The 22,571-nt window shown below is 41.0% G+C and overlaps 1 protein-coding gene across 10 annotated transcripts in view; it reads right to left on the bottom strand.

Moving 5' to 3' along the window:
* Window positions 1-22,571, bottom strand: part of MICU3 (mitochondrial calcium uptake 3) — a 104,154-nt gene that overhangs the window by 37,850 nt on the left and 43,733 nt on the right. For 5 of the 10 annotated variants that reach the window (XR_016349410.1, XM_075930351.2, XM_075930355.2 and 2 more), the window contains exons 5-8: window positions 20,439-20,486; window positions 16,837-16,919; window positions 10,352-10,423; window positions 5,456-5,494 (exon numbers count right to left, since the gene is read on the bottom strand). Coding sequence is in view for 9 of the 10 variants with exons in the window: in XM_075930351.2 (XP_075786466.2) it covers window positions 5,456-5,494; window positions 10,352-10,423; window positions 16,837-16,919; window positions 20,439-20,486 (242 nt within the window). In the remaining variant the exon portion in view is untranslated. Of the gene's footprint in view, window positions 1-5,455; window positions 5,495-7,033; window positions 8,078-10,351; window positions 10,424-16,836; window positions 16,920-20,438; window positions 20,487-22,571 lie in introns of those variants that run through there. The other 5 variants (XM_075930354.2, XM_075930358.2, XM_075930356.2 and 2 more) reach the window with 2 other exon arrangements.

The following is a 22,571-nucleotide window of genomic DNA, read 5'->3' as shown; positions in this document are numbered from 1 at the left end:
TCTGAATCTTTTCTAATGCCAGCATATCTTTTTTGAGATATACTCCACTTAAGAAGGAACAATACATTTCACAAAAGTGACTGTCTAGGAAGGTGTACTGCAGAAAGGGATTTAGGAGTCATAGTGGACCACAAGCTAAATATGAGTCAACAGTGTGACACTTGCAAAAAAGCAAACATGACACCAGGATGAATTAACAGGAGTGTTATGAGCAAGACATGAGAAGTCATTCTTTCACTCTACTCTGCACTGATTAGGCTTCAATTGGAGTATTGTGTCCAGTTCTAGGCACTGCATTTCAAGAAAGATGTGGAAAAACTGGAGAAGGGCCACAGAAGAGCAATAAAAATTATTAAAGGTCTAGAAAACATGAGCTGTGTTGGAAGGCTGAAGGAATTGGGCTTGTTTAGTTTAGAAAAGAGAAGACTGAGGGGACACGATAGCGGTTTTCAGGTATCTGAAAGGGTGTCACAGGCAGGAGGGGGAAAATTGTTCTCTTTGGCCTCTGATGATAGGACAAGAAACAATGGGCTTAAACTGCAGCAAGGGGGGTTTATGGTTAAATACTAGAATAAAGTGCCTAGAGAGGTTGTGCAATCTCAACCACTGGAGATATTTAAGAGCGGGTTAGACAGACATTTGTCAAGGATGATCTAGACAGTGTGTGGTGCTGCCATGGGGGCATAGGAGTGGATTTGATGATTTCTCAAGGTCCATTCCAGTTTTAGTGTTTTATGATTCTATGATTATGATTAATAATAATAAAAAGTGAGCACTGTACTTAGTGTTCTGTGTTATAACTGAAATCAATATATTTGAAAATGAAGAAAAAATCTACAAATATTTATAATAAATTTAAATTGGTGTTCTATTATTGTTTATCAGTGCCATTAAAACTGTGATTAATTGTGACTTTTTTAAATCTTGTGATTAATTTGAATCATTTTTTAATCATTTGACAGCTCTAATACAAACAGAAACATTCTGGAGCATATGCAAAATGAAATGTATTGGCAAAGTTGTATTATTAGTAATTTCATAATTTGTCAAAATATTAAAGCAGGTTGAACTTCTGTAATCCAGAATTCCCTAGTACAGCAACACACTTGGTCCAGCAATTCTGGCAACCCCATGGGTGATTCAGGCATGGAGCACTCACAGGAAAAACCTGGCAAGTTAGGACCAGGAGCTTTTTCAAGCCAGGAAAGAATGGCGCCTCAAAGGAGGAACAGCTGAGAACAGAGCTGGGCTGGTCACCAGGAGCATAGAGTCTGGCATTGACTTCCCTTGGTCTGGCAAATTCCCTGGTTTGGGATTGGTCAGATCCCAAGGGTGCTGGACCAGGGAGGTTCAACTTGCATATAGGATAGGCTGCTTGTAATAGGGAGCTTGTTGTCTGATTTATCAAAGCATGACATACACTACTGGCATAATCAAAATAGTTACCAAGCATGTAGTTCCAACAAATGATCCATCTTAGTAGTGTGAGGGAAAATAAGAATCGGGCTACTGAGATCAAGTTCTAGTTGCAGAATATGCAGCAAGAAAACCTGATTGTGGGTGTCCACTGATCAAATTTACCATGTGCTCTGTTTGAAAGAACTGCAAGCTTTACCTTTTTTGCCCCAGAGGTGCTCTGCAACAATTTTAGAGGACTAGGACACTTATACCTCTTACATTTTATCCCCCTACCCCATCCTCATTTTACAACTGCTCCTGGAGGTATAACCTGACAGTTTCCATCCTTCTGGCCAAGGAGATCTAGATAAGGTGATCCTGGAGATAGTCAAGGCTTCTTTTAACTAAGTGTTATCACTGTTCTGTTGAATGTTCCATTGCACTTTCTCCCTTGCCCTCTGTGTTATGTTGTGGGGAGTTTCACAGCATAGGAAGAAATCAGTGGAAAGGCAGAGAGCTGGAGTAGGAGCAAGTGTCCATTTTATTGCATAGCACAGAACTCACTAGAACAAGCCCAGACTAGCTGGGCTGACCCCAGTGACCTACTCAGTTACCATAACAACAAGATCTATATCTACAACCCAATATACAACATATTCCTCTCCCCTTAATAAAAACGTCCCTTTAAGAAAACAAAAACTAACTATAAAATGAGGGTAGACTGCCTCAAGTTCCCAGCTAACCCTGGGGATTATTTTGCCCCATCTGTGAGTTAATCTCAACTAAAGGTCCAGCCGTTGAGAAGGCCTCCTTTCTCTAGGTGGATTACGGCGGACATCCGGCGTTCTCGCACCCGAAGATGTTATGGGTGCAGGCCTGACACTTGGCTGGGAACTTGAAGTGTGAACAGGTGAGGCTGTTGGATCAGCCTGCTCAGGGAGGGGGTTATTGTTCGCCGCTGGTGGTGATGGAGGAGGAGAGTGAGGATCAAGTGATTCTTGACACGGTAGCTCACCAGCAGTGGGAAGGATGGGCAACTCAACTGGAGTTGTGCTTTGGGGACAGGAATAACCTGTCAATAACTGATCTACATGCCGCCGCCAGAGGAGATCTTTTGCAGTCTGGACAGTATAGGAAACAGGTCCTGTTTGAGCAATAATAGTGGCAGGGACCCATTTAGCTCCAGGAACATAGTTCCAAGCCAAAACTATCTGTCCAGGACTAAAGGTTCGGTCTTTTGCTCTGGATGCAAAAGACAAACATGCAATTCCCACAGCATACAGCCTCTATAGTTACCAAAGTTTTACATGGGCCTGAAGATAATCTATCACACAATTTGGGAAGAAATCTCTTGTCTGAAGTATGAAATCTTATTCTGGGCAGATTCCAGAAAGATCCATAAGAGAGTCACTCAATATTAAATGAAATATAGTGGACCTCCACAAAATTAATTTTCCACAGTTTTTAATATGCTGTAAGTAAAAACTGTATGCTATTCTAAGCAGTATACGGTTAGATACATTTACATTTTGCACCTTATGTTCATCAAGAAGTCTGCACAAAAGATAAAACTTGAATAGAGTTAGTATGCCTAACCTTTTCATTTTATACTTAATGATATGTTATAAAGCTCTTTATCTAAATATAGATAGTGTGGTTGTGATCCAGATACTGATGCCTCATGCTGATTATGTGTATTTTTAATCTATGAAATGTCATATTTTTATAAAATTAGTTAAAAAGACAATAATATCTCTTCTTACACCATAAAGTATTGACAAAATATGCCAAATAACTCAAATTTTTTCAACATGAATTACTACTTCAAGAAGTTACATATATTTTATTTATATGCACACGCTATTATGGAATTACTAATTTTCTTACTTTTCTTACTAGTGATATACCTCATTTATCTGACAAAAACTGATTAATTACTGATGAAGTTAGTATTTCTGAAGCATTCACAGTTTATTTTTCCACATGTTACTTTTATAATAATTATCAATTATTATTGCATTCAGCTAGTCAAAACGCACATGCAACTCATGCTGTACTAGTCTTAATTGCACATGCCCAGCATGCATCACCATGGCTCCAGAGAACTATCATAGGTAATATTAAAAGACAGAAATAATCAAATAACTCAGATCCATGTATAGATGCATCTTATGTAATATGTTGCCTTCAGAGCTTGATACTCTGAAATTATGAGTACACTCATTTGCCCCAGAATTCAATGGGAGCTGAGGGAGCTCAGTATCTCAGCTTTTGCGCTTTCAATGTTAGAAATATGTGTGTTCATTATTCTCATTCCAAGCCCAGATTCCATAGTATGCTAATAGATTCACCTTTAGTGCTACCCATTTCCTTTATTTAAAACCCCTGCTATACTGACTTATTTTTTTAAATGTGAGTATAAAAATATATATTTTTAATTAGAGTTGAAAAATTATTATAAATGTAGAAATGCTTAAAGGTAAGGTTTGTTAAGCTACAAAGGAAAAGAGATATAGAGATATGAAGCACTGAGTCTTTCACGTCAACAGGGCATGATCCAAAGCTCAGTAAAGTCAACAGAAAGACTTCAATAGACTTCAACTGAAGACTTATAATACATAGTTTTTGCCTATCATTTCATTGAACAGGTATGTATTTAACATCTGTTTTGCCTTACCTGGGCACAATTGCATGAAAGACAAAGTGGCAGAGATAAAATATATGCATGATCAAAAATAGTACTATGTAAAAATGGCAATGCATGCGTTCAGTTCAGTGACAAAAAAGTTCTTAAAATTCTTTTATTCTTGTTAATGCTACACAGCTAACAAAAGTAATGGGAAACGTAACTGAATATATAACCTCAAATTCTAGCCCTTTTCCTAAAATGCAGCCGCAGACTCCATCCTGCTAATTATTATGCTAATTTGGCTCTAAAGAGCAAAGTCTTACCTATATAACCATGAAGACTGAAGCTTGAGTTCTTTCATGGCTTTTTTATGTAAAGGAGTCTAAATCTACTCTGCACTGATGGGCATTCAGTCAAGGTCAAAACACAGAGTTCCTCAATCTGAAAATTCCTCCCAACCTCTGCCCAAACAATAATCAAATATAATACAATCTGTCTTAATCTTGGTTTCCTCTCTCCCAGCAGACTCTGTTCTCATCTTCAAGGTTACGTCTACACTACATGCTTCTGTCGGCAGAGGCATGTAGATTTGTTTGTTCAGCAAAGGTAAATGAAGCCGCGATTTAAATGATCGCGGCTTCATTTACATTTACATGGCTCCCGCGCTGAGCCGACAAACAGCTGATCAGCTGTTTGTCGGCTCGATGCTAGTCTGGACGTTCCCCCTGTCAACATCAAAGCCCTTTGTCGGCAGCTCCGGTAAACATCATTCCACGAGGAATAACGGGGCTGATCAGCTGTTTGTCGGCTCAGCGCGGCAGCCATGTAAATCTAAATGAAGCCGCGATCATTTAAATCGCGGCTTCATTTGCCTTTGCCTACAACCCTAATCTACATGCCTCTGCCGACAGAGGCCTGTAGTCTAGACACAGCCAAACTGAAGTAGTTTTGTTTTATTTTATGAATAACTAGTACAAGGAAAAAATGGTTGAGACTTTCTCGTGTGCCCTGTTAGGATGAGATCCTGGGAAACTGACCATACTCTAGGAATATGGTTATTACTTTTATGTCCCAGGAAAAGGGGGGGGGGCGGATTTTGCTTAATAATTGGAGTTTATTTGTTGTTGGGGGAGTTTATTTAGATGGGTTCAGCACCCAACCCAAAGCAGTTCTACAACCCCCTAATACATATCTACTCTTTTTTTTCTTTTTACCTATTCTGAGGGATCAATCTGTAATAGGACAGCCTATTACCCTATACCTGTAGGAAGCATGTGTAGCCTTCTATGGCTTTGAAGACAGAGTACACTTTTGACTAAATAAGACCCTACACTAACAAAATTCATTTACTTGATAAAGAGCCCATTGTTACAACAAATGATTCCATTTCACTGGTGATAACTACTAATATAGGAAATAAGTACATACACTGTTAGTAGAAGTATGATATCCATAGAGTTGAAGGCGCTGACAGTAAAAATGGTGAAGTACCACATTTCAGAATGAAGCCAAAAGAGAAAGAAAAAGAACAAACAAAATAGGTTAGGACAGGCAAGTCTTTATCTTACATGTTACTAGAAATGCAGGTATATTTTTAATAGTGGAGAGCAAAAGGTTCTCTTTTTTTACATCTTGTTTTTAAGACTCTTAAAACAGAAAAAAGTATACTGCAGAGTACATTTCAACCATAATAAATTTCAGTTACAAGAAATATGCGATTCTACCCTCCTATTTTGTCTTCTGTATCATTTGCTAAAGTTTTCCTTTTAGGATGAAATTTCTTTTGCTTAGTGTTGGCCTAAGAATACCAGCAAAACTAACTGAACAATCAACCTTTTATGCCAATGAGAAAAAAGTTGTCTTAAAGAGTGAAAACATATTTTTTTTCTGTGCTTGGATAATTAAAAAATGCGGTTGCTCCTAAATGTCAAGCTTTTCCATGTGGTGTGGGGGCCAAAGTCTGGGAAGAGATCACATAGACAGCTCCAGATAAATAAGCTTTTAAGTTATGCTTTTAAAATTAAATTAAAATAAAATAAATAAAAGTATTTTGCTATACACAAAACACTTGTTCTGTTGAGAGCTAGAATTTATAGCCTCAAGTGGCTAGGCTAACTGTAGGCATAGGGAGAAGAAGCAGGTATGTCCACAATGTAGTGTTTTGGCCCAAGTGATTTGTAAAATCAGGCTCTGCGCCTAAGAGGGGGGCCCCGCACCAAAGAGGGCCCTGCTCCCGGGTGCGCAAAGCATGCGCGGCTCCTGCCCCAGGCGCACGGCGCATGCACGGTGCTCTGGGCCCCGGACGCGCGGCACATGTGCGCCCCTGTCCCCGCAAATTGGGCCCCGCACTTGCTAAAGCCAGCCCTGCGTACAATGCATGAATCTACTCATTTTATGAAGCAGCATTGGTGGAGACCTACCGCTGAGATTATAGGGATGTAATCTGCTGCTGCCATGCCACCTAATGCAGCCAAACTGTGACTTTTATATTATTCCTTGGCCTTTTACATACATAAAAATAAACCCCAAGATTTGACCTACACTCATTAGTAAGAACAAGTTACATTGATATGTTTCAAGAAATATGTGTCAAATAGTTATTATCAATTGAAAAAACATCCTGGTCATACACAATACTTAATTTTTATTGCATGTTTAATGCACACAGATGAAGATTTTTCAACATACTTATATATGTTTAATTGCTGATCTCTCTGGTGAGTAGGGATGTTAAAATGTGTTTAACTGATTAACCATGTAATTGCTGAAAATTTCAGCAGTTACATGGTTACATGCAGGACGGTAGCCAGCTCCCCAGGAGCTGGTGCATATAGGGAGCTGGCTTTTAAAAGCTGGCTCTCGGTGTGCACCAGCTCTCCCCTGCCACCCAGCAGCGGAGGCAGCAACACAAGACAGCAAGCTGTTCCCTAGGAGCTGGACGGGGAGAAGCATGTAGCTGTGTAGGGTACCCATTTAAATGACTAGATTTAACTGGGTACCCTACACAGCTACATGCTATCCCTACTGGTGAGTCATATTTAGTGATCTTTTGATATACCTTGTTCACAAGAACAACAACAATATGGTGCTTCAATACAAAGAGTTCAGTTTGAGCACAAAAATCTTATTTAAGATATCTTTTAATTTATAACCAAATTTTTTCAAATATGTCAAAGTTATTTGCGCTAAAACTAAGTATCACAATTAGTAAGTCTGCATGAAGATGTACAAGAAAATTATGAGAGAGAAAGAGAGAGAGAGAGAATAGAAATCCAGGATCAACGGGGGAAGGGTGTTTTTCAACTTACATTTATGGTAGTAGTGAGGTAATTCACTAGTATTGTGATAGAAGACAACATTAGGAAGTCTACTAGACTTAGACTCAGAAAATACTGATTTTTTAAAAAGTAATATGCCACTATAATTGCAATTTAAAATAATAGCTATTATTCTATAATATCTATTCTATATTTTTCTTCTCTGGGGATCTTAAAACTTATTCTTTTCAGTAACCTTGTAATTCAGTTTTAGGTCCAAAATTACACTAATTAATCTTGAGGGAATTCTGTGCCATTGAATAAGTGCAGAATTCATTTCACACAAATTATTTTTCTTCAGAAAATACATTAAATCAGCGTTTCCCAAACTATGGGCCGTGGGGGCCGTAGGAAAAAAATACCAGGCCTCAGCATGCCTGGTGGCTGCCAGCAGGGCCGACTTTAGGCCGATTCGGGCCCTGCGCCCCTGAACCCGGAAGTGCCGGCGAATTACAGAGCTGGTAGATCCTGCTCCACCGATATGTGGAGTTGGGTCTCTCCCCCGGCTCTGCCTGGTGCGGGTCCCTCGTGCCGGCCACCCTGCGCGTCCTTCCACCCCGCTCCCAGAGCGCCCCGCCGTGCGCGGCTCCTCCTCACCACCTGTTGCTGCCCATGTGTGGTGTTGCACGTGGGCAGGGAGGACGCCCGGGCGTGACGTGACGTCACGGCCTGGGATTTTAAAAGTCTTCAGAGGCACGTGGCGGGGCCACGCTGGCTCCGGTGGCCTCCGGGCCTGCAATGTGAAAGGCAGAAGGTAGGGAACAGGCTTGGGCAGAGACGAGGAGGCGGAGGCGGCAGCGGCAGGCTTGCGCGGAGGGGGAGGAGTGGAAGGGGAAGGCACCAAGGGGGCCGGTGAAAGCAGGGCTGCCGGGGGGGGTGAGGTTGGGGGCAGGGAGCTGGCCGGAGAAGATGGGGGGGGGGGAGAAGCGGCCGCTGGAAGGAGGGCTGGATGTGGGCAGCGGGACTGGTCAAGGGAGATTGGGAGGAGAAACAGGGGGGGACCTGGCTGCCTGGGAGGGGGTTGGGGGAAGTGGGGCTGGCCAGAGGCACAGCGGGTGAGCAGGGGGGGAGGAATGAATCGGCCTGCAGGGAGTGGGACTGACCCGGCCATATGTAGATCTTGGGACGCTGCCCCTGTTCCCCCTTCCCCTCCACAAAGCATGAGTTAGTCCGGCCCGGGGATTCTACTGTCCCCCCCCCCACACACACACCCCTTGAGTAGTTGCGAACTATCTGGCTGGTAGACACACTCATGCAGCCTGAGCTCATTTACCAGCCAGGCAGTTCGAAACTACAAACTGATACATCTAGTAATAATACAACTTACCTAATGAGAAAATACCAGACATGTTATATGTCTGGTATTTTCTCAGTTTGTTTTTTATGTGTTTATATTTTTGGGCTGCAAAAAGCAGTATTGAAAAAAAAGGGTTCCAACTAAAGTAAAAAGTTTGGGAAACCCTGGTCTAACCAGCTTTCTGTCAGTCTTACAGTCCATTTATCCAATCCATATTCTTTAACTTGCTGGCAAGAATATTGTGGGTGACCATAATAAAAGCTTTGCTAAAGCTGGCACTGGGGGTTTTGGGAGGACCAGAAACAACTTATTTGAATATTCATGATTTGATTAATGAATATGCAAATAAACATTACTGGTCCTCTAAAAGTTCATGAATGGATTTACTGGTCCCCGTGTCAAAAAGTTTGGGAACCCCTGTATTAAATGAAGAGGTGCTGCAGTTATATTTTTGCCCATGTGGGGCTGCTGTGGCACTAGAACAAAGAGCAACAGCTCCTGGGCAGGAGCAGCCCTAGCTGAAGATAGGGAAGAGGTTGTGTTCTTCAAAGCAACCCCCGAGAGGCTGAGTCAAGCAGCATATTATTTGGGAGGAATGCATGGGAATAGAGGCAGATGTGGCTGTCTAAACGAGAGAGGCTAGGAGTCCACAAGGGTGTACTATGGAGAGAGTCGATAATTCCACTCCCACCCCAAAAATATTTTCCCACTCACACTAGTAATGTTAGTTATCGTGTAATTAAACAGTTGTGTAACCGCATGAAATCTTAGCAGTTACATGACTATTTGATAGTCCCCAGGGGTGAGGCCGGCAGCCATGTGCTCCTGGGCCCACTCCTGGGAAGCCCCTTGCAACTCTGCACTGCTGTCTGTATCCTCTGTGGGATGTGGAGCAGCCTCTGTCCGCAAGGAGTTCGAGTCCACTGCGGACAGAAGCTGCTTTACGGCAGCCTCCCTTGCCCCTCACCCTAAGGGTATGTCTAAACTGCATCTCTCTGTCAGCAGAGGGATGCAGATTAGGCAGGTCGACATTGCAAACGAGGCAGGGATTTAAATATCCGCCTTATCAGTTAATCATGTCATTGGCTGCATGATGACATTCCTAACCTATAGACAACACACTAAATTCATTTCCAGGCTCCTTGCCAACAATTTCTATCCTCTTCCTCAGCTCCTCTGTTACTCCTGACTTCCACAGAAGCTTTGCATTGCTTCTGAAGGATGCTGGAATTACATTTTTATATTGAAATTTAAATGAATTGTTACTCAAAATTCTGTGTTAATATACCCAGTAAGTAATCTAATTGTCAAAAATATTTCCAGAATCTGTTGTCAATATTGTTAAAAACATACTTGCCCACAGGTATTTTAAAATAACTTACTAAATTAATAGAAATGGTGTGATTATATCGTGTTTTTTATTAAATAAATTATGCAGAAATGTTAATATATTGTACAATTTTTTAAATTTTTTATGCAGTTTTAAATATTTTGGTATCTATTATTTTTCCCTCAATAAACAAGCTTAGAAACAAGTTAACCCTTTATATTGTTAGGAGTTTTGTGATTCAATATGGTACCTGATGCTGCATAGAAATCTCAAAAGATTAGGAACAGTAAATAAATATTCTTAATTAATAAATGTAACCACACTTTTCAGCCACATAAAAACTACAACCACAAACCTATAACTATTCTAATTTTACTCACCAACATTACACGTTTCTCTTCATCTCCTTTTCTTTCTCTCTTCTCATTTTTCTTTCTGAATATTTCTTGAAGCTGCAAAACAAGTCAATAGGTAGAAAACTTAAAATAAAACAAAATAAACATACAAATATATATAATGAAGTGCTTCTTCCCACAACGCACAATCAACCTGTGGAACTCAGTGTCAGGGCATGCTGTGAAAGCAAAAAGTATAACTGGATTAAAAAAAGAACCAGGTAAGTTTATGGAAGACAGTGAAGTAAGCCTTCACATTTGAGAAACTGGAACTAAAAAGGGGATGGATCACTTGATAAGATGGCTTTCTGTTCATTCCTTCTGAGCATCTGGCATCAGCCACTGCTAGCAGACAGGATATTGGGGTTGATGGACCATTTGTCTGACCCAGTATGACCATTCTTATGTTCTTACAATCTAATTCTGTATGACATATCTTAAATTATTTGATTTTGTGAAACATTCTGAAAAGGACAATGGCATATGAGTGAAGTGCAGTTATGGCCATACTTACACTATAAACAAATCTGACGGAATGATTTAATACAATGGTGGGCTCTACCTGTGGCCTACAGATCCCCTGGCTGTTCCCAACCTTCATGCACCTCTTGTGCATTGGGCATTGAAGCCCTGTACTTCCTATGCCTCTCCTCTCCCTCCCAGCACTTTTGGAGGACCTGCCAATCACCTGATTCATGCTCAGTCCCTGCTTCTCCTATCTCCTCCCAGAACTGGAGTGCTGTGAACAGCTGTTTATGGTGTTTCAGCTCTAACAGGCAAAGGGAGGAACAGAGATGGCACACAAACCAAGTGATTCATGCACTCTGAAACTGCTGGAAGAGAGGGGGAGGAGCAGCTAAATGTGAGGCTCCAGTGCCCCAGTGCACGAGAGACATGTGTGGAAGACAGATGGGAGGCCACAGGTGGAAATGAGTGGTCTGAAGGCTACTGTGACCCACTGAGTTGAAGGAGGGCCAGTAAAATGGCCAACCCACTATTTGTGGTTGCCCATCCATGATTTACTAGATGGATACCAACATGTAAGGTGTTCAAAATCTAATATCTGTAATAATGCAGTGCTTTATTTCTAATCAGTGTGTATTTATAATCTAAAATAAGTAAAAGTTTTAAAAAATGAATATAAAAAGCTCCCGAAGACAAAAAGTGATGTCTCTATTGAATACATTTTTATAAATTTCTAATTTCTGTTGTTGTTGTCCCTTTGTTAGACCTCTGCATTTACTCAGAAAAAAGAAAGTCCTGGTATAATCCTTCTGAATGATCGCATGGACATGAAGTGTTTCACCTTTGTAAAGAAACCCCAAACCATACAGGTGTGATATAGTTTGGAGTTTTATATAAAGATTACATAGAGTGATATTGTCAATGGATGACATTGCATTGTCATCATTAATTTAGAAAATTATAATTTGTGCTATGTTACATATTATCATTGTTTGCCTAATAAAATAAGAAAGAAACATTGTACAGCAGAGCAGAAATAAGAGATGAGTAGTAAACCTTAACTCTCATTTCCTAACTTTTAAATGCTTGGTTCTTTGATCTTATCACAAATCATGTGATGCTACCCCTTCTTTTTAACATAAGAAAAATTATCTAAGATAAATATAAAGTTGCAGTTTTCTTGAGCCACAATTTTTCAATTTCATACTTCCTTATACTTCACCTGCTTCCCACCACCTGGAAATTCCAAGTCATTCCCAAATGATTAGGGTGCAATTATGAAAGTCATTGGCTGATTTCAAATATTCATAAATGTTAGCATCCTATTGTAATTTTCTTCAAAACTTGGTTTGAATGTTATACCTTAACGATGTTTATAATAATAAGCTAAAGTTGTTTGTTTTTTCTACCTTCATGTTATTTTAAAATTACCCTAGTGCAAATTTTGCAGTCAGAACATATGGAGTAAACCATATTTCCTTCCATTATTAAATAATTCAAAACCTGTTGAATGAACTTCATTCAAACAATACAATACAAGTTAACAGATACAATTCAGCTTTGGGCTAAAAACTATAGCTGACTTAAATGTGTTAAGTAACAAAAGTACACCTCTCTCATTTCAGGGCAACTGCACCTGTATCCCCCTCTGTGGTCCAGAAGGGCAAGCATTCACAGGCTTCCATCTCCCCAGCCATCACCTCACTTGGGCAAAGACATGCATTTCTCTCATTCCTGACCAATGCGAATTCCCCACCAATGCAGACTGTGTCAGCAGGCCAGTTTTCATTTCACAGAGTTTATAAACAGAATAATTAGCCAATTAAGATATCATGCAACTCTTTTTACAGCAATGCATTTCAGAGAAAACATATTAAAACAATATTTAAAAACCCTGTGATGCATGCTAACAAGCTCAACAGAGATCACTACATCTGCATTAGGGCTTTGATAGGCGCCAGTCCTTCCAAACTTTCTCCGAGGATTAGGGATCTTCTTTTGGACAGAAGGTCTTGCCTATTTTCTGAGATATAATGAAGCCCGTGAGTCACCTTAAACTCAGGTTATAGAATAGAATACTAGAACTGGAAACGACCTCAAGAGGTCAACAAGTCCAGTCCCCTGCCCTCATAGCAGGACCAAGCATCATCAGATCATCCCTAATAGATGTTTATCTGACCTGCTCTTAACTATCTCTAATGATGAAGATTCCACAACCTCCCTAGGCAATTTATTTGAGTGCTTAACCACACTGACAGTTAAGAAGTTTTTCCTAAAGTCCAGCTTAAATCACCCTTGCTGCAATTTAAGCCCATTGCTTCTTGTCTGATCATTAGATGTTAAGGAGAATAATTTTTCTCTCTCCTCCTTCTAACACCTTTTTATATACTTCAAAGTTGCTATCTTGTCCCCTCTCAGTCTTCTCTTTTCCAAGTTAAACTAATTCTTTCAGTCTCCTTCATGGGTCATGTTTTCTAGACCTTTAATAATTTTTGTTGCTCCTCTCTGGACCTTCTCCAATTTCTCCGCATGTTTCTTGACATGTGGTGCCTAGAACTGGACACAGTACTCCAACCGAGGCCTAATTAGTGCAGAGTAGAGCAGAAGAATTACTTCTCGTGACTTGCTTACAACATTCATGTTAATGCATCATGGAATGATGTTTGCTTTTGGTGCAACAGTATCACACTGTTGGACTCATATTTAGCTTGCGGTCTACTATGATTCCTAGATCACTTTCCACAGTATTCCTTCCTAGACTGTCGCTTCCCATTTTGTATGTGTGAAACTGATTGTTGCTCCATACGTGGAGTATTTTGCATTTGTCCTTATTGAACTTCATCCTATTTACCTCAGACAATTACCTAGTTTGTCCATTTTGAAATATGACCCTATCCTTAAGTGCTCTTGAATCCCTACAAGCTTGGTATGATCTGCAAGCTTTATAAGCATACTCTCTATGCCATTTTCTAAATTGCTGATGAAGATATTGTACAGAACCAGTCCCAAAACTGATCTCTGAGGAACCTCACTTGTTATGCCCTTCCAGCATGACTGTGAACCATTTATAACTACTCTCTGAGGGTATGTCTACACTACAGCGCTAATTCGAACTAACTTAGTTCGAATTAGTTAATTCGAACTAAGCTAATTCAAACTAACGCATCTAGAACTAAAAACTAGTTCGAATTAACATTAAGTGGACCCTGAACCAGGGTTAAGGATGGCCGGAAGCAGTGCCGGCAGGGCATCAGAGGAGGACTTAGAGCGTGGAGATGCTGTCTCAGGCTAGCCGAGGGCTGTGCTTAAAAGGTCCCAACCCCCACCCCGGACAGACAGTTCTCAGGGGTGCCCCGCTTGCAAAGCAGTCCTGGGTTGGATTGCCCGGAGTACCCACACTGGCACATCACAACACTCGGCCATCAGACCGGCTGCACTTGCCGCAGGCTGCCATCTGGGGAGAGGGGGCAATTGGGGGGCTGAAGGAGAGCTTCCACCCCCAGAAGCCCTCAGAGCCAGCCCAGTCCTCCCCATCGGGGGCGCGTACCTCATTCCTCCCTCACCTCCTTCCACTTATCCTTCCCTAGCCCCTCTTCTTGATGTACAAAATAAAGGACAATTGTGTTCAAAAATGGAATCTGTCTTTATTGAACAAAACTGGGGGAGACTGGGAAAAGGAGGTGGGAGAGGGGAAGAGAGAGGCTGGGAGAGGGGAGGGCAACTACAATGATCAGGGGTTGGGAACAGGTCCCATATGAAGAGAGGCTAAAGAGACTGGGACTTTTCAGCTTAGAAAAGAGGAGACGGAAGGGGGACAGGATAGAGGTCTCTAAAAGCAGGAGTTGGATGGAGAGGGTGCATACAGAAAAGTTCTTCATTAGTTCCCATAAAGAAGGACTAGAGGACACCAAAGGAAAGGAATTGGTAGCAGGCTTCAAACTAGTAACAAAAAGTTGTTCTTCACAAAGCAAAGAGTCAACCTGTGGAACTCCTTGCTGCAGGAGTCTGTGAAGGCTAGAACTAGAACAGAGTTTAAAGGGAAGTGAGATCAAGTCATGGAGTGGTGTCCATGGAGTGGTATTAGCCAGGGGGTAGGAGTGCTGTCCCTGCCCAAGGCTGGAGAGGGATGGCACGAGACGAATGGCTTGGTCACTGTCTTCGGTCCATCCCCTCCAGGGTCCCTAGGGTTGGCTGCTGTCGGCAGACAGGCTACTGGGCTAGATGAACCTTTGGTCTGACCCAGGACGGCCATTCTAAGCTCAGGGCTCAGGGTCGGGGGTCTCAGTGGACCACCTTGATTTTCATGCACACCTGCTCCTGGGTGGCCAGGCTGGCAGCTCTCCTGCCCTAGCCGGCCACTTTCCTGTGCCTAGTGTGGAGGTCGTGGACGAGGTCCACGATGTCCGCACTAGCCCAGGCGGGTGCCTGCCTCCTGTGGTCCCGGGCAAGCTTCCGGGAGCCGCCAGCCTGGTCCCGGGAAGAGAGGGAGGGCTGGGGGGCATCGGGTGGGTGGCTCGATCCGTGCCAGGTGCAGGGTCTGCTGGCTGGGTGCTGGCAGGCTTGCACCTGGCACGGGCACCGTAGCCATCCCGTGCCCCTTTAAGGGTCCGGGGCCGGGAGGGGGGCAGACGAGTTTCCCTGGTGTTGGCCAGAGTGGCCACCAGGGAAACCTGGGGAGGGCTAGCCTCCCACTAGTTCGAATTAAGGGGCTATACACCCCTTAATTCGAACTAGCTAGTTCGAACTAGGCTTAATCCTCGTGGAATGAGGATTACCTAGTTCGAACTAAGCGCTCCGTTAGTTCGAATTAAATTCGAACTAACGGAGTGCTAGTGTAGCGCCTATGAAAGTTAGTTCGAACTAACGTCCGTTAGTTCGAACTAACTTTGTAGTGTAGACATACCCTGAGAATGGTTATCCAACCAGTTATGCACCCTCCTTATAGTAGCCCCATCCATATTGCATTTTCCTAATTTATTGATAAGGTCATGTGTGACTGTATCAAATGCTTTATTGAAATCTAAGTATGCTACATCTACAGCTTCCCCCTTATCCACACGGCTTGTTAGCCTATCTAAAATTGGAGATTCCACTTTGAATACTAGGCAAGCCTCCCCAAAAGGTGGTGCTTCTCTGGATGTATTACACCCTGAATGAGTTTACCCAATCACATTTCACTGTTCCTGGTTCTTAGAGGGCTTTGATACTCTCCTCCATGGATTACATAGAATTTTTGGCTCTCAATGATACATAAACTTAACACAGTAAGAGCTCCCAAAGATATTGCAGGAAATTGTCATATCTGTCATATCATCTAATCCAAAAGCTCTAGATGTCCTGTCATTATTTAAAAGCACAAATTATTTCAGACCCCAGTCAGCATTGGCACCATCATCATCCAGGTGTAATAAAATCATGAAGGATCCAATTCAGCAAATCTCTTCATCATGTACTTAATAGTAAGTCTCCACTTTTATTCAATATAAGTTACACACACTGTAGAGCTTTGATGAAATGAGACCTTAATGATGTGTTTGGACTAAGCAGCACAACAATATCTCAATTCCACCTCAGAACCTCTCCAAATTGCCCCCAAAATAGATTGGCCCTGTAGTACATTATGAAAGTCAACAGATTCATGTTTTTGGACCAAGAGGGGAAATAAACGACAAAATCAAGGGGCTACCAGGTGAACTTCTTGCCACAAGTTCCCTCACTGTTATACCAAAGTCTGTTTAGCTCAAGTAATTACTGATAACAGCTGTGGAAATAGTGGTCTCAAAAGAATTTTATTTGAGAAATTTATTAACATAAAAAAATATAGAAAGGAAATGGCAATTCAAATTCAAAGCACAGCATGCAGCACATATAGGCACCATAGCTGACACTGACACTTACCATCTTATACCATCTCATTGTCACAGAACTCATACATAAAAATGGAACAACAAGATTGTGTCACAATACTCAGAAAATGATCAAAAAGCAATATCTAATATACATACCACTAAGAACTCCTTTTTGTCGACCATCTCATTGCCATCAGTATCAAACATGTTGAAAGCTATTTTAAAACCTGCATGAGGCTCTGCCAGAAAAAGAATACAAATTGTCAATTTTTTGCTAAAAGTGATGATAAAAGTTGAACTTTATGGTATAAACTGAATATTTTAGATCAGATCATCAACTAGTGTAAATCAGTATATTTGTGCATATATAACAATGTATCACTGACTTAAAGCAGCTAGGGACCTGTCATTGTTTCACTTTCAACGTTTCAGAAGCTGAATGCACTCCTCGAAGTTCACAAGGGAGATGCAATCACACACGCCTATTCCTTTTTATCCTCTTTGGGGGCAGGGCCAATGTTCCTCCCAGAGTGATAAAAGCAGAGGCAAAACCCATTCAGTGGCGGGGGGGGGGGGGGAAGGTTATGTGCTTGCAGTATTAAATTTTAAAAATACTTTTACAATGCTGCTCACTTGAAGTGAGGATCAGCTGTGGCACTGAAGTCTAAATAGTGATTCTGAAAAGATATGTATCGGATTTCACATTTCTGATGTGCTAACTACGTTGAGTGGAATGCCAGATAAATAAAGGCTACCATATATCTGACACAATGTACCTTAATTCGAAGCCAGCTTTACTGACCAAAGATACACACAGCCAATGCATTTGTACAACTTTTGCTTGAAAAGGAATGACCCCAAAAATTAGTTAATTAGCTCCAAAAATTAAAAGGTTTTCCCAAATTTTAACTTATAATTTTATTTTTCCTTTTTATAAAAACTGACTTCTACTATTCAGGAACAAGAACTTGCTAAGGAGAGTGAGAGAAAGAACAGACTAGCCAAGGTAAAATCCCTCAACAGCGTTAGGTGAGAAATGATAGTACTAAAGACAACCTTATCTTTGTGGAAGAAAGTAAACAGGCTGTCTTTTAAAATACTCTACAAATCACTAATTGCTGTTTTTAAAAGCTTTGGCAGCAGCCGGAAAAAATGACACCTTAAAAAGATACAGATAAAGACTAGTAAAGGTTAAACAATGGAATTCAAAAGCCACGCTATATTAGAAGCTTAAGTAACAAACTCTTTAAAAATCTAGCAATATCAAATTAAGCAAACAATTTAGTATCCTATCAATTATTGGAAAAAATAGGGAGAACAAATGGAATTTAAGATTGCACTCACAGAACAGATTTAACAAGTGAAATAAGAACAAGGCAAGTAACAGAATCTCAAGACCAGGAAGACCCAAGCACTGCAGAGCTGCCTTCTGTTTAGCACTGTATTTGTGCAGTGGGTTCGGGGCTGTCAGCAACTTAGACAATTCTACCTTTCAGACAACTGAACGATTTTATTCAGTCCCATTGCACCACTTCTTACCTGTAATAAACAATCTCATTGTTGGTGAGACACTAGTCCATTTATGAAAATTATTAGTAATGGAAACAAAATTCAGGAAAGCTCCTCAAACAAAACATTCTAGAGCTAGAGTAGTCAATAGGCTGTAACTCTACTATACTTTCTGAAGTAAAGGAGAATTTAGGTTTTTAAAAATTTCCTTGAGAAGTTTTAACTGGGCTCCTTCTCCCTTTATTTGAAGGTTGATCATGTTGCCTACATTCTCCACCAACTAGCAGGGTTCTGTCCTTCAATAATAAAAGGAAATAGTCCCAGGCAGGCTACTGGACTCTGGTCCTTCAAAGGGGCCTTGGACCAACTTCAATCAGGCTCACTGTCACATGTTCAGCAGCAGAGTAACGGGATACAACCCAGAAATGCTGGAACCTATGTAGAAGTGGAAGTCAACTGGTGCTGGAATTGTGGCTCCTCCTCTTGCTCCTCCAGTCTCCCAAAGCCTTGCCCCCAGCCAGGCTGGAAGCTACAGTCAGGCAGTGGTAAGAGATTCCCAGGGAACTGGTGCCACTGTAGAATGCCGCAGGCCCTCCACCTTACACAGATGGGGGCCCAGGTTGCTTGAGAGCAGCCCTTGGGAAACTCTTACTATGGCCTAGCTCTGGCTTCTGGCCTGACCAGTGGATGGGGCCTTGGAAGTGGATAAGAGAAAGAGCAGGAGACAAATGAGGGGGGATTAAGGCCCACCTTAGCCCCTATCACCTTGAAGAAGCTGGCATTGCTGGCAAGGGTTGGACTTCACACAGGGAGAGAGCTTTTACTTTACCTGTTTGAGGCTACTAAATCCATGTTAGGAAATGAATGGGCATGGCCCTCCCACTTCTTTTAGGCAAAGGCATAGACTCTGCTCTCTACCAGGCTTCTCCCTGAGAGCTGGGAAATTAAGCACTCTCCAATCTCCTCCCAGTGCTCATCAGTACCAAGATGAGCTTCACCTTTTTGAACTCCTCTTCCTCCATCATTCATGACATGACTTGTAAGCACATCAGGGCACGGCATTCTAGCCCAAAGCAACTCCTTAACTACTTACAGCCTAGTGTAGGGTTTATACTCCCCATCCCAGGATGATATATGCATACATTTTTTGTAGCTGCAATTATTTTTTTCTTTCACTTGTACCACAAACCAATTTAATTCTATGTATGAGAGTCTAGCCTTACAGGTGAGAATTTTTGCATGAAATGCACAAGTACATGAAGCACTGCTGTGGTTCTCATATTATCACCCCTATATCATTACCTCACAGACACTAACCTCTCCCTTCACCCCCACTCTGTTCTAAAATTTGATTTGTCAATTTCACATGCGTTCATTTTTTTTGATTGTATCACTTTGGTATATATGGTTGTGCCAATTTGCTTCCACATAATGATCTGAGGAAGTGGGTCTGGCCCATGAAAGCTCATCACCTAATAAACCATCTTGTTAGTCTTTAAAGTGCTACATAGTTCTGTCTTTTGTTTCAGCTAGACCAGACTAACACGGCTGCATCTCTATCATTATTCTGCTGTGGTTTTTGTGTTTGATTTTTTAAAATAAAAAAGATGACATTAAAAAAATCTATTATTTGAAGTTATCAAAACTTCTAAAACTAGTTTGTAATTTAAAAATCTAAAGTTTCAAAGAATTGTGTTAGTTATGACAAGTTGTCAAATGATTACACCTTGTGCATCCTTCTATATTATTTTCCCAGACAAGGCAAATATTTAACTTTATTGGTATTTGTTATTTACAAATAAATGGCTCAATTTTCACAGATTTTCTAAAACTATATAAGATGATGGCATGTAAAAATAGATATGTCCCATTGGATCAAAAAATGTTTAGAATTTGTGAATTTCTCTCCATCTTCCAAGGTCCTTTATAGACTTTAATGAATTCACCTAAAAACTATGCAGCAATTTCAGATGACTGAGGTTATACACTAAAAATTGATATTCAATTCTTCTGATAATCCTTAATCTCTCATTTTTAGTAAAGGTTGCCTCATATAATACAATACTTCAGTTGAAATGTTGCAATGAGATTATGTTAGGAAAATACAAAGGCCAAATTATATGGAAAATAAGCATGCGTTTTCCCCCATGTAAATGATATAATTTTTGAATGAACATAAAATATTCTAATATATAGGAATAAACACAGAATCTAACAAAATTGCAGTGATCTTTTTCTAGAATACTTACTTGTTAAGATACATAGAAGAAACAAATATTCTGTGTAGGAAATCACACCTGGAGACAAAAAAAAGTGTTCTCATATCGACTCTAATGAGCATTCATTTGTTAAACTTTAAAGATTAGAGCTTTTTTTTAACATATACCTATTAGAGCTGGGCAAGATTGTTCAAATTATTATTTTTCAGCCAGAAAGCAAATTAAGGTTGATTGAAATATTTTGCAAATTCAGCAACTTGCTTCAGTTAAAAAAAAACAAACCACCATAAACAAACAAAAAGGCACCAAAACCTTTTTTCAAAAAGTACAAAATTAATTATTTCAACATTAACAAAATGAAACCATTTCCAGGTAATATTACACAGGGGCATCTGGATATTATTCACAAAAATGGAAGTAGTGGCACGGTTGCCCCCTTTTAATATTAGTGAACTGGTAAGGGTGCTCTTTTGGGAAGTGGCAGACCATGGTTCAAGTTTCTACTCTAAGGATGTGCTTGTTTAAACATGGCAGAGGGCTGCCCCACAGGCAGGGAATTGCTCCAGGCCTCCAAGAAGCCTGCTGTGGACAAGGGCTGCTCTGGACCACCGCAGGCAGGGACTGCACCAGTATGCTAGCTGGAGCAGTCTCTGTCTATGGTGGGCCCAAGTGCCTGCAGTCAGGGGCTGCTTTGGCACCCTAAGCAGTGCAGCCCCTGACTCTGGGGGAAGTGGGGAAGGGCACTCTAGTCCAGCAGTGGGTGGAGCAGCTCCACTGCCCATCCCCATTTTAACTGGTTAATCACTTAAACAATATGTTTAACCAGTTAACCAACTGAGATTTTACATCCCTACTCCATTCCAAAGCAGGGACTAGAACCCAGGTTTCTGCTCCTTCTAGATAAGAATCTTAACAACCGGACTACTAGGTAGTCTAAAAGTCAGTCTCTCACTTTGTACTGTTGAAAATTATTTTATGGATTGTTTTTCAGTGTTTGGTACCACCTTCTTTGTTGTTAAACAAAGGACAGAAGAGCAACTGTCAAGTAGTATTGTCAGCAGGCATCAAGGAAGCAATCTGGGAGGCCTTGAAAGCATTCCCTTCCTTTGTCTGTACTCCTATTTTACTACCTACGGACAGATAGTTCTGGGTGACTGCCCTGAGTGTTATGGGAGAAAGATTCTGGAATGACTATTCTTCAGAAAGGAGGAATAATTTGAAGACCACATAGAAGGTACAGAAGTCACATGATTTGAAAATAATTAAAATAAAAAGCCTAATAGAAAGGCAGTGTGACGTAGGGGATTAAGAATGGATTGGGAATACAGGGATCTTGATTTTTTCCCTATTGCTACCATTGACATGTCACCTCTCCTCCTCTCAGATTCCACATCTATAAATTAAAGGCAACATTATTCTACCACTTTACTGCAATTTTACTTCATAATTCTATTAATTTTAATTGTCTCTCTCTGGCAGAAAACCAGACTAAGACTTTGGTGAATCAGATGCAGAAATTGTAGAGACATTTGATTTATAAAATTCATAAAAGTTATTATTAGATATGCTTTTTAATGGAGAATGATAGGTTCAAAAATAGTTCAACAAAAAATTCAAATAACTTAGAGACATAGTAGTTTTGTCTGTGTGGAATTTGGAGTTGAATCACCCTTTGGAACATTTTTTTGTTCAAATGCTACAAAATATAACTTTTGTAAAAAAGCTTCTGTATGTGATTGCCAATTACATGGTAATAAGAACATAAGAATAATGTTTACATTATTCAGAGAAAACATTGACAGGGGTTTGTCCTACTTCCACCCATTTCTTGGATGTAAATACCCAAATCCAATTTGTTTGAAGGTATCTATCTGCTTGTGATCCACAGCTGAGTCAAGCGCCTTAGCTGTTTCTTGCAAAAGGACAGAACATACTCCTAATACAGGTTGTACCTCCCTTAACCAGGACTCCCTGGTCTGGCAATATCCATGGAGCTCCAACCCCAATGGCAGCCATGGAATTCTGGCCCAGCTGTGAAGCTCCAGCCCCATTCCTCTGCCCCAGCCCTGACTGCGGAGCTCCAGCTCCAGCTCCAGCTCCAGCTGTGGAGCTCTGCCTGGGTTGTGCAGATCCTACTGTGGCACTCCAGTCCTGGCAGTAGCA

This window comes from Pelodiscus sinensis, chromosome 4 (genome assembly GCF_052426305.1).
Source record: "Pelodiscus sinensis isolate ZL-2025 chromosome 4, ASM5242630v1, whole genome shotgun sequence".
NCBI classification, from domain to species: Eukaryota; Metazoa; Chordata; order Testudines; family Trionychidae; genus Pelodiscus; species Pelodiscus sinensis.
Note: the sequence above shows the minus strand (reverse complement) of the source record. Positions and strands in the feature narration are given on the sequence as shown.